The 13,348-nt window shown below is 36.1% G+C and overlaps 1 protein-coding gene across 2 annotated transcripts in view; it reads left to right on the top strand.

The window, feature by feature from the left end:
* The window catches only part of LOC136033292 (kelch-like protein diablo), a 112,008-nt gene that overhangs the window by 55,338 nt on the left and 43,322 nt on the right, over window positions 1-13,348 (top strand). For both annotated transcript variants that reach the window (XM_065714056.1, XM_065714057.1), the window contains exon 10: window positions 10,958-11,110. In XM_065714056.1, the coding sequence (XP_065570128.1) occupies window positions 10,958-11,110 (153 nt within the window). The remainder of the gene's footprint in view (window positions 1-10,957; window positions 11,111-13,348) is intronic.

Below are 13,348 nucleotides of genomic sequence, written 5' to 3'. Positions count from 1 at the left end.
ATAAATCATATTTACTGCATTTTAATAAGAAAGGGCTACACAGTGACGTTTATTGGCAGGTGAGGGCCTGCCCTCCGTTTCTGCCCACATTTTTTTGCCCCACCTCCCTATCTAGATTTCAGAATGTACATTTTTTGGTATTTTTATTGATAAATGTTTTTTTTTCGTATTTTCATTGAAAAATGAAAGAAAACAATAAAATTCCCCCACCCTAGATTTTGATAAATATATTTTGCCCCTCCCCCCTAAACCAAGTTAAATTGTAATGAGTGATTGTTGATGCTTAATTAATAAAAATGTTATGTTCGTGTATTGATATTTCGTCAGATCTTATCTGTTGTTTATCCTTGCTAGGATTTTTGTAGGCAGATGCTCTTAGAAGAGTGAGAACTTTAGTGGGTGAAGTATAATATGTATTTTGGAAGAAAAGGGCTAACAAAGTGGTGCTCACAGTAGCTTAGCCATAGGTAGGCCAAAGGTCGTCAGTCTGAGATAAAGAAAGTTATTTTGATTTTAATTTAATTTTTAAGTATTGAATCAAATCAATGTTCCTTCAATATGCTCATCCCCCAGAAAAATTGTTCGTTCTATGGTAATTTAATTGTTAACAATACCTTTGTGGGTACAACTTTTTTGCTGTTGAGTTTTTTTTATGTTTTTATGTTTAAAATCTTTTTACGTTTACTCCTGTAGCGGTACAACCATATCTAATATGAAAATTATAAGGTGAAAATTTATTTTAAAAAAAACTTAATATAAGAGTACACAAACTTTGATTTTAAATGAATATGTTTGTCATACTATGTATAATTGCACCACTACACCTGTAAATGTAAAAATAGTGTAAACTGTTAATGCAAAAAAAAACTAGAATAAAGAAAATTGTAGTTAGTTCTATCTTTAAGCGAACGAAATTGTTTTTAGTCCCTCTAGCCTAAATTAAAAAAAAAAAAATACTATAAAGAATTCTAATAAGCAATGCTGTCAGTTTTTTTCTATCTGTTTTTTACTCTTAGTTCTCTTTATTTCCCTCACTTAGTGCATTAATTAGTGGCAAAGGAGAAGTATCGATGTTTTTTCTTTTTTCTTTTACAAAAATGTTTGTCTTTCATCCCACCCTAAAGCACGAAAAATCCGATGTTTTGGTTCTACCTTCAAGGACCATCATTATAGTATCAGATTAACGACGCTTCTTGACTACTAAGGTCCCTGCGTCGACCCTGCAGTGCATTGCTGCAGCATGATTCGATCTCTGGGTCCCGTATTACCAAGCTAAGGTCAAATCCACTACGCTACCACAGTACATTAATTAGTAAAATAGCAGGTGTCATGTAATAGTCATTAATAGAAGCTTTCTCCAATTCCCCATTGACTAATTTGCAACGAATAGCCTGTGGCAGAAGTCGAACCCGCGTCCTTTGCATTTTCACTCAAGGCACCCCTCCCCTCCGTGCCACACAGGCTTAAAATAAAGGATCCCGAATCCAGCGCACCAACCCATTCGGCCAGGATCTATATAAAATTGAGGTAGCCTGGGATTCATTAAAATGACAAACTCAACATTTTATAAAGAAAGTTTTGAGTAAATATGTCCGGTGTAGATAGCATGCACCGGGCCGAAACCCGGGACGGAAAAAAAGAACGTAAATTTCAAAAAATTTTGGGCCCCTTGTCAAGTAATGGTTTTTGGTATAAAAAGAGCAAGAAGAGGGAAATAAGTAATAAATAAATAATGATATATACAATAATAAATAAATTAAAATACAACAAATATTCAATAAGATATAAAGAGGGACAAAGGATTTCATGAAATTGTGTTGAGTTTTGTGGATGTTGAATATGTGCGAGTCAATATGTTAGGAATATTATTAAGAAAACAAGTTTTTTCAGCTGAAAGTAAGGAGCAACATTAAAACTAAAAGCGAACAGAAATTATAACGTACATGAGAGGATTCGCCCCCTCGTCAATACCTCACTCTTTACGCTAAAGTTCGAATTTTGTTCAAATTCTTTAAGAATGACCCCTGAATCACAAAGGGTTTAATTAGAATATATAGCTTTTTTGGAAGTACTAAAAGAACTTAAGCGTAAAGAGCGAGGTATTGACGAGGGGGTGACCCCTCATATGTGTAATAATTTCTGTTCGTTTTAAGTTTTAAACAATGCTGGGAATTCCAGTGCCCCCTTCATGGAAAATTCCCTTCCCCCATGAAAAATTCCTCCAGGGAAAAATTTTCTTGCATAACCTTCTCCCCCCGACCCCCCACCAGAAAAAAAATCCCCCCTGAAAACGTACGTATTCTTCCCAATAATCAATACTTTATGGAAACAATGGGCAAAGCTCACAACTTGCAGCCCTTCCCTCGGGGACTACGAGGGATTAAGTCATCCTCAAAGACATAGTTATTAGATTTTTCGAGTTATGGTGAACAAAATGGCTATCTCAAAAATTTTTATTGGGTGACTTTGGAAATAAAATGAGCTTGGGAGGTGGACTAGTTGCCCTCCAATTTTTTAGTCACTCAAAAAGGGTAATAGAACTTTTAATTTCCGTTTGAATGAGCCCTCTCGCGATATTATAGGACCACTGGGTCAATACGATACCCCTGGGAAGAAAAAAAATCCATGATCTTTCTTCTGGCAAAAAAACTACAAAATTCCACATTTTTGCAGATGGGAGCTTGAAACTTTAAAGTAGGGTTCTTTGATATGCTGAATCTGACGGTGTGATTTTCATTAAGATTCTATTAGTTTTAAGGGGGAGTTTCCCTTTTTTTGAAAATAAGGCAAATTTTCTGAGGCTCGTAATTTTTGATGGGTAAGACTAAACTTGGTGATTATCTAACTGTTTGGTTATCGTTGTATGATTGTTAAAGTGATTTGGGTCAAGTTTTGTGCAAACCCTGTTGCATACAGGAACAATGTCCGGCCGTTATGCGGACCTTCTATTAATCTTTGTTTAAATACGCCAATGGATAATTACAACAATGAAAAAGAATATTTGCAAGTTTTTTCCACCTATAATGAATTTATCGAACGTAAACGGAATGCAAATTACTGAGCTACGGTGACAATGACCTTCAATGAACATACCTTGTATTTATCTTCATATTCAGTTATAATGAATAATATTGAACGAAATATATCCACGTTTTCGTGCCGTTAAATTAAATATTTTTAAATTCGGCTATTATTCACCCGTGCTTCCTTAAGTGCAAATACATGCTATTTTGCTATTGTCGAGCTGAAAGCTTACTTCCTTGTTTGAAAACCCTCCACGTGTGTTTGTATATTTTTGAAATAATTAGTTTTGTAAGAATTTTTATTTTAAAATAGTTTACTCTCTTGGCCTAGTATTTAAATGATGTTGACAAGTTTTCTTGTGGTTTAGATATCTTGAAATATCATTTTTTTTTTCTGAAGAGGGTGCATGTCTGGAATAAGTGAAAAAAAGCAGACTATGCCTGAAATATATCGAATCAAATAAGATTAAATTTTCAAAAATTGAAAATTTTTCGAAAATTTGGTCATCCCGATACCAATTCTTGCGTTCTTACTTGCTACTTAGTTAGGTCCCGGACTTGTATTTGGTACTTCTTGGGGCCACAAATTCTGCCATCTCATGCGCATGGGCCCAGTATTTTACTCTATCCGGTGAGGTGCGTGATAACTGGGCTATCTTAACGTTATCGGAGTTCTCCGTCAATCGCTTTTGTGACCTGCCTCGTGGGCGGAGGCCATGGAGATATCCTTTAAGACACATTTTTGCAAAACAGTATGGCTCTATTCACATGACATGAACAAGTACAGTTGTTGCTTCTTGACTCTACTGAGAACAGTTTCAGTGGACTGAAGCCTTCGGCGTACTGCCATATTCGTCATACGATCAGTTCGTTTGATTATCGCAATGCAACCGAGACATCTCATTTCGAATGCTAAAAGTTTTCTTTCGCCTTCGGTTTAGATGGTCCTTGATTGCGTTTATACATGATCATGCGCACGACTAGGAAGTGGAATTTGACAGGCTGAGTTTGTTGAATAAATGGTTATTTGTCGATAGCTCGGCTAGTTTTGGAAGAAAGATCTAGTGGACGCTGTCGTTTTGAATCTGAACTATGGCTGTTATCAGATGAGAGTAAGCTACCTAGGTACAAGAAGAGCTCCACCGTCTCGACTTGTTGTTCAGCTATGATGACAGCTGGGGGAGTAACTTGCTAAAAATTATTTTTTCGCTGTGAATGTCATTTTATTTTTTATAAAACTTCTAGGATTCGTTATTAAAAACTGAAGCCCGAATCACATACCTACACAGTAATTCATTTCAGGAAGGGAAGCCAAATTTCGAACTTTTAGTTAAATGACTTATGTCTCCTGCCGGGTGCTGCTCGGTGTAGAGAGTGACGTCTGTCTCTTTCATCCGCCTCAGTCCATGGCGAGTATTTGCGCTTCGCCCGGTCTGATGTTTGCCATCGTCAGGAACTCGGACAGGCTGTCGGACCAACGTTTCTTCGGTCGGCCGCGAGGTCGTTTCCAACCGGCTTTGATAGGGTCGAAGTCGTAGGTCGTCTTTGCGGGTCAACCCCTTACTATTGGTGGAGATATCTTTACTTATCCTTGAAAGGGGTTATGTTAAAATCACTTTCACCTTCTCTTTATTAAACCTCCAATGGTTTAGAATTTTAGAATGGCTTAGAATGTTTAGAACGGCTCTATGCGTATCGACCATGATTTCTTCAAGATCGGTATACGTACGAATAGAATAATTGAACACAGGTCAGAGACATACTAATAAATAAATAAAAAAGAGAGAAGAGGTCATGGTGACTTGATTCATTTTAAGAAACACGTTTTCTTGGATATTGCTTACCTTTCAGTTCTGATGGCAATAAATATAAACATAATAAACTATCTAAAAAACTGTACAGAATGAAAGCGAATAAAAATGAAATAATGTCTATCGGATGTTAATCGAACCTTCCAAAGGTGTAACAAATTTCTTAGCTGCTAATCCCTTTATCGATATTTATCGATATGGATGACGAGAGTATAATTAGTCCTCACAGAGGTCATTTCAAGCATAGACACCCCATACCTTAAATATAGCTATTGCCTAGGTTAAATGAAAGTTCGTCAGCCCATTTAGCAAGTAGGCTCATAAAATAGATAATGATATCCTCCCCTCCTCCTTCCACAGCGGTTAGATTAGTTGCATCCTGTAAAAAGTCACAGCTATTTGTCTGGCTCCGAAGTTTGGTTGAGATCTGAGGCCACCTTCTGGCATATGTGCTAATAATACTTAAAGACTCGTCTCCTCTTCTCCCTCCACCACAGAAGCATAATTAGAATATACTATCCGACTAAGTTTGATCGAAATCCAACTACCCCTTTTGGGAGAAATGCTGATTACTATTGTTTGGGTAATCCTCATTTCCACCAAATTGCGCTGACATCTGACACTGTAAGTGCTAAGTACGTAACATTGTCAGTGTTAGTTTTTATTTTCGTAGTGTAACATTGTCAGTGCTAAAGTATGCCACTAGGCATGTGCACTGGTTTGTCATATCTATCTATGTAATTGTTCTGAATAAAAAAATTTCTATCTATTTATCTACATGTCCTAATTACAAGCATTTAGCCCCTCCTCTCTGTTACATGGAGGGAATAATTGCCTCTTGACCCCGAAAAAACAGATGTTAGATACTAGCTCTTCCTCCTTAAAAATTTTTATTAGTTAATGGAAATCCATTCTAGTGTTGTCGCTCTGACAAGAACAGAGTTCCCCCCTCCCTCCCCCCAGAAATAAAGAAATGGGATTAGTCAAGGACCTCGAAAAGATAATGCTAAACAGTTAGCCTGCACTCATTTTTCAATAATTTGGTTTAGATCCGACTACCCATTCTCTTTTTGAGTGTTGTAACGACATGATTTAACGGAACCTTTCCCTAAGCAGAAGTCAAATTGGGTTCAGATAAGCACAACAAGAAGCACAACTTGGACCCTAATTCTTACTTACCATCGTACTTCCTGTTTATTACAAGTACTGTCGAAAAATCTAGCACAAATCAAATAATAATGGGAAAGAAATAAAAATGAGCACTGAGCATTGAGAGCCCAAAATGTACTTTTCTTTTCTTTGCCAGAAAAGTGCAGTTTTTTTTGTAAGACGACCTTAAATCAGAACTCATGTTTGGCCTGTTTGGCCTGGACACGTGTATTCTGGTTGGGCCAGTGACAAATTTAGGAATCGTCAGACGCCATTCTTGGCATATAGACATCCAAACTCTGGCCTTCAAAATCTCTTTTACTTCTATAGTGTGTTAATCTTGATTTTGGCCATTCTTATTCTTCATTTGAATTTTCTTCAAGAGAAAGTATCTATTAGTTTTGCTCATTGCAACCCAGCCAGTTGCTTCTTCTAACTTAAATTTAATTCCGATTTGAATCTACTTAGTATTCTGAATGGATTTACTGAGTTAACTGACTAGAATTTATTTGCCTAATTATAGTACTATTTCTGTTCACTAGAATCAAGACGGGACTTATCCTTATAACCAGTTTTTGCGACTATAAAATTTTACTATCCAAACCGAACTTCAAAATGTGTTTTATTTTGAATGGCTGAACCAGCATTGATCAATTGATAAGTTCACTCGGTTATCATATTTGACATATCGGTTGTCATATTTGTTTTATATTTTCTTTTTACGACATTAAACAGATGATACTTTATTCTTTATGATGAAAATAGCTCGAACATGCTCAATGTTAATAGAGATAGTAAATATAGATAGAGAACCGATGCTTCCTTTTCCTCAATAGGGAGGATTTTTGACTCAATTCCAATTTTTCTTACCCTAAAGAATTTTGGTGATCGATAAAACTTGATCCTTCATGTAAAAAAAAACCTTTTAGCATGCTGACTGATGTTCTGCGTACCGATTCCCTGATTCGCAGGCGCCGATTTCCTCATTCGATGCCTTCGACCGGGAGTGCAATGCGTGGATGGGGGCAAATCATCCGATGCTTCCCGTGTTTTCCCCTCAGATATCTCCAGGTACCCATTTAGAACTGGGTCCTCTCCGATTGACACGAACCCCTGACCTCAGGGATTCAACTTCGCAGCGGTAACCGCTCAACTAGAAGGGTTTTGATGTTAAGGCCTTGTGAAATGCTGTAGCAATCGGAAGTAGCTGTAACGCCAATGCATCGTCGCTATCACCTCTGAAGATAATTGCCAGAAATATTTTACCAAGTTGTTCTTAAAAGGATGATCAGTTAGGCAAATGTATGTTTAGTCGCACCTTTATCATTTTGATCCAAATAAATCTACTTATCCCTTTGAGAACATCATAGCAAACAATTTTTGTTTGGCAATAATATCATATCCCAGGGGTAGGAAGCATGAAAGTAGGTGATATAGAATTTGTTTACTACGGCAGGAAGGACGTGGTACATAGACAGGGAGAGGGGCTCATGATGAATAGGGAAGCTGCTAAGTCTTGCTTAGGCTGGGAAGGTATTAATGATAGGATACTAATCGCTCATTTTATGACTAAAAAGTTCAGGGTATCAGTTATAAGAGTATATGCCCCTGTAGAACCGACTGGCGGAGATACTTGTGACTCAGATGAATTTTATTTACATCTGCAGGAGCAACTAGACAGGATCCCAGGTAGAAATATGGTGTTTTTGTTCGGAGATTTTAACGCCAAGGTCGGTAGAAATAGGGGTAGATGATATCCTAGCATAGGTAAATTTTGTGTTGGAATAGAAAACAGAAATTTTCTACGGACTTTTGCAACTTTGTAGGCATAATAACTTGACTATAATCAATATGATGTTTGGTCATAGAATGACCCATAAGTTAACATGATGCAAATCTTATTGATTATGTTATTGTAAACCGAAGATTGGCAGGATCAATCCAAGATACTAGGGTATATAGGAGTGCTGTTATTGATGCTAAAAGTTGAGATCACCATTTGGTAGTGTCTAGGGTGAATTCAAAGCTGAAATTTCTGAATCGTAACTATCTCCTGGGAATTTATAATGTTGGTAGACTCCAGGATGAGAATTTGAGAGAAACTTTCCAGGAACAGTTGAATGCTAAACTGAAGAGTTTAAATTTTGACAACATGGAACATGAATGGAATAATTTTGTAAATAATTTCTTTAGTTGCTGATGGAGTCATATTATTATTTTTTTGAAAAAATTTTTCATATTATTATTTTTCATATTATTTCATATTATTATTTCATATTATTTTTCATATTATTATTTTTCAATTTCATATTATTATTTTTCAATTTCATATTATTATTTTTTTGAATATTATTTTTGAAAAAGGGGAAGTGCCTAGCGATTTTAGAAAAGCATCAATTAAACCATTGCATGAGAAATATGATAAGAGTGAATATGGTAGTTATCGCGGCATTAGTCTAGTCTCTGTAGGTAGCAAATTACTTAGTAATATGATACTTTTTGGACTGAGAGATGCTGTAGACAAATTTTTATGACAAGAACAGTGCGGTTTTAGAAAAGGTAGAGGGTGTGTTGACCAATTTTCACTCTCAGGTTAATAATTGAGAAGTGCCTGAGACATTAAACACCTTTGTTTCTCAGTTTTACAGATTATGAGCAGGTGTTCGATTCTGTTGATAGAAGAGCTTTAGCAAAGGTCTTATCCTTGTATGGTGTACCAGACAAAAACATTAAAGTGATTAGTGTTATGTGCGAGAATAACACTGCTGCGGTTAAGATAGGAAATGAGGTTAGTAGCTGATTTTATATTAAATCAGGAGTTACGCAAGGTTGTGTTTTATCCCCCTTTATATGGATCATTTTGATGGATTTTGTCTTAAGAAGCACAGGAAAGGCAATGGAAGACCATGGAATCAAATGGGAAGGGAAAACTCTCCTGGATTTAGATAATGCTGATTATTTAAGCATCCTAGATGAAAGTGTGAGCAAAGTGAATGAACTTTTAGAGGTTTTACGAGTTCAAGGTGCTAGAATAAGCTTGAAAATAAATGTTAAGAAGACTCGGTAACTTAGGCTAGGAATAAGTGAAGATCAAAAAGTGACGTTTGGTAACGAAAAGATTGATCAGGTGGGCAGCTTCACTTACCTTTGTAGTATTATTAGCAAAAGACGGTAAGAGTAGTGAAGATGTTAAACGTAGAATAGCCAAGGCTCAGGTTGTTTTTTCACAGTTTGCAAGAATAGGAAGATAAGTCTGCAAACCAATATTAGAATATTGGAAGCTACAGTGATGGCAGTGGTCAAAAACGGCTCTGAAGCATGAGTGCTGCGAAAAGCGGATGACGATTTACTAGATGTTTTCCAGAGAAATTGCCAACGGATTGTTCTGGCCACCTGCCTGACTGATCGTATTTCAAAATATAGGCTTTACAAAATGTGTGGTTCAATCCCACTTTCTATGGCTGTAGTGAGAGAAAGGCTGAGATAACTAGGGCACAGTCTGCGGACGAAGGATGACATATTGCCAAAGATTGTTCTTTTTGTCCAACCGTCTAGGGCTAAACGGAAAGCTATTCGTCCGCGATTGGAGTGGGAGGATGTCACAAAGAAAGATTTAATGGAAATGAAAACTTCCTGGGAGGGTGTAAAGAGGGAGGCTTGGAATAGATTGGGATGGAGGAGCAGCGTGTTTAGCTGTATTGGCCTCAGGCGGCTTGGTGCTGCGGTGAGTTGTTAGTAGTAGCAGTAGTAATTATCTTAAAAGCATGAAAATGCCTGACACAACTTGTAGGTATGACAGCGACAGCATGTGATTTTGTCATATGAGAGGCAAATTGTATTTTCCGTTCCAAGTTTGTCATTTATCGTGGAACTTAAGGACATGGAGTTTAAGTTTTATGTGCATAAAGGGATAATAAAGCAGATACGATTCATGTAGTTTTATGGATGCCTAAATGTATATATTTAGTGCATGTTTGAAGGCCCCTTAGCCATTTCATGTGGTTACAAATCGTCCCTGGAACGATAGGATTGCGAAAGTGAAGACGCACCCTAGAAACAAAAGAAAACAGTAATTGAAGCTTGCATGGCACTTGGTTCTATCAACAATGCTCTCATTTATATCCTCCCAGTATGTCAGACCAAGTTGTAGACTATAAAGGCACAATTTTTAGCCTCGTTCAAACTTTCCGTCTTTTTTTGTTCGGATGTGATGTCCCCTTTTGGCAGATGTGTTGACGAGAAGAATCCACTTCCTTCTCCTCACGGGATTTGAACTCCATAAAGGTTCAACTAAATCCTTTCATGTTTGCACCAACTAAGTCTGGTTAAGATCCGACTAGCTCTTTTGGTGAATCTCAGATGACTAGGATCTAGCCATTTTACTACTTTACCCTTTTTGTTTCTTCCCATCAAGTTCCCCCCCCCCTCACCTCTCAAATTTACACGAAATTTCAGGGAATTGGGTAAAAAACCAAATTTCTCAGAAAAGTAAAACTAAGGGAAAGAGAGTACTGTAGTAGCCTGATTTTAGCTCAAGTGCCTAGAAAGATAATACTTTATTCTGTAATTGCCCAGCGCTACCAAACCTTTTAGAAATAATCTTTCGTTGTTGGGCCTGTTCGTTTTGTCTCCCTGAGTTTCCAGAGATATTCAATTGGTTACAATTTTTTTTTTCTCTTTCAGGATTCAAATATCCCAATAATTCAAGAAAAAAAGAGACTTCAAGTTGTCCCAACTAGTCCTGAAAAAATTAGATTAGTTTCAAAATCTTACCAAAAAACTGATTTAGCAGTTGTTTTCGTCGTTAATGCGACTGTTTATTAAACTAGATTTATGTCAAAGTTAAAGTCAATTGGTGAAAAAAAAAAATCGAAATCTTTATCCATCCTAGCCTATTTGCCTCTGTTTTCACATCATATATGAACGCGATCTTCGTCCATTTCTGTATAATTTACTTGCTACATATTTATGTAGGTGGGTCGCTTGCAGAAGATGGTGACGGAAATGGCACCGAACTTGTGCAAAGATTTGATAGCAAAACCCAAATGTGGTCAGAAATTCCCCCGATTTCTGCTCAGCGTGCTGGACCTTCTGCGTGTGTTGTCAAAGGAAAAATCTATGTCATTGGTATGTCCATCTTTTCCATTTAAATCTGATAATATTGTTTCATACTTTCATAATTTCAAATGAAGTGAAGCTTTCCCAGTTTTGCGGCAACACTTTTTTTCTCAAGGATTAGAAAAAAAAACTCTAAGAATTGCAATATTTAGATGAAAAATATGCCTTCTTTTTTTTATAATTGTGTCATTTTGGTGTGCTCGTTATAACCTACTTTTGTGATATTTTTAGAAGGATTAATTCATAAGCAAATAAAATAGGAGAAGGAATAGATGTTCCAATGGTCCCTGATCAGTTCGAGATTGCCTAATCGGCTCATAAATTTCAACGAAATTTCAGTTTTAATAAAATTTTGATATTTTTATTCACACTTTTTTTCGCTTGAGGATAAAAATACAAAAAAAATCTTTATACACTAAATATTAACTAAATAACATTAATTCAGTTTTGCATATACTTGGGTAACTCCAGCTGAAGGATGTTTAGTTCTATAAGAGAGTAGTAATAAAATTTTAAGCTTTCTAGTGCACAATTTTTTTTTTGTTCAAGGATTTCAGTACGAAATTTCTGTTAAAATGACATTGGGTAGCTGAATAACACGAGTTCAGTCTTGTGTATCGTCGTGGAGCTGAAAGTAATATTGTTTACTTGCTTTCAAGGTCATGTCTGTGCATCGCAGTATTTTATGTATTCTTTCGCTTGTGGTCTCACTTTGTGTATGTAAGGTGTGCTGTTCCAGTAAGGAGTACTTCCATGTCACTTGGGTAAATAAACAAAATATTTAAGGGGTTTTAAATCACGGATGGGTCTATATTTTTGGCCAATGTGTGGGAATACTGAGGACCTACTACGCTTTGTGTGGAATTTTAAAAACAACAGGAAATGGTGGGGACATTTTGGGGATTGGGGTAAGAGAGAAGGAATGGATGGTGGAAATTTGAAAAGCAATTCCCTGTTGAATATTGAGAATTTAAGGAAGTTATTCCATCAGATTCTGCATTACAGAGATTTTTTGGAGGTCAGGAATCGACAGGATAAGGGGAGATCTTTGAAGAACTTTGAAAAGATTGATATATGTAAATTGGGGGCTGAGCTGTTGTTTTTTTCGTGTTTTTATTTGTCACTCTTTTTTTCGGAAAAATAGTACATATGGCTCTAGTGTTGAATATGTCAGGCTATACGATTGTGTCTGCCGACATGTCAGAGCCACCTCTTTTTGAAGACCAAGAGCTTCCTCTCATATTCGTTTTGGATAATCCACGTCTTTATTTCATATTAAATAAAAAAAAAACTAATTTTTTTAGCTGAAAGTAAGGAGCGACATTAAAACTTAAAACGAACAGAAATTACTCCGTATATAAAATGGTTTGTCCCCTCCGCAATGCCTCGCTCTTTACGCTAAAGCTTTTAATTATTTTAAAAAGCAGAATTGTGGCAAAGAGTCAAGTTTTTAATTGTTTTAAAAAGTAGAATTGTGACAAAGAATCAAACTTTAGCGTAAAGAGCGAGGGATTGCGGAGGGGACAAACCATTTTATATACGGAGTAATTTCTGTTCGTTTTAAGTTTTAATGTCGCTCCTTACTTTCAGCTAAAAAAATTAGTTTTTTTTATTTAATTTCTGAACGTTTTTGAATTAATGCATGTTTGGTTTTGGCTCTCCGCACATAAATTATTAAAATGAAATTTGTATATTAATTCTTTTTTTGGCTAAATGGCTTTCTCTTAGTTTTGATCAGACGATTTTGAGAAATAAGGGGTGGAGAAGGAGGCCTAGTTGCCCTCCAATTTTTCGGTTGCTTAAAAAAGCAACTAGAACTTTTAATTTTTAACGAACGTTTTTATTAGTAAAAATTATACGTAACTTATAAATTAGCAACTTACGTAACAAACTTTCATAATCTTATATTTTTATTATGTATACAAGGGGGTTTGTATCCTCGTTAATACCTCGCTCTTTACACTAAATCTTAAGTTTTGTCCCAATTCTTTAAGAATGACCCCTGAATCAGAAAGGCCGTAGAATAAATAGTTGAAATTACTAAAAATACTTTAGCATAAAGAGCGAGGTATTTATCTCCTCCTAAATACCTCGCTCTTTATGCTAAAGTATTTTTAGAACCCCTCATATGCGTAATAATCTCTGTTCGTTTTAAGTTTCAATGCTACTCCTTCCTTTCATTTGAAAAAACGTTTTCATGTTTATTTTTCATTGTTTTCTTATAGTAATGCTAGAAAATCATGCGCC

The sequence above is a fragment of the Artemia franciscana genome, chromosome 11 (genome assembly GCF_032884065.1).
Source record: "Artemia franciscana chromosome 11, ASM3288406v1, whole genome shotgun sequence".
Lineage (NCBI taxonomy): Eukaryota > Metazoa > Arthropoda > Branchiopoda > Anostraca > Artemiidae > Artemia > Artemia franciscana.
The sequence above is the reverse complement of the archived record's forward strand: the minus strand, read 5'-3'. Positions and strand labels throughout refer to the sequence as shown.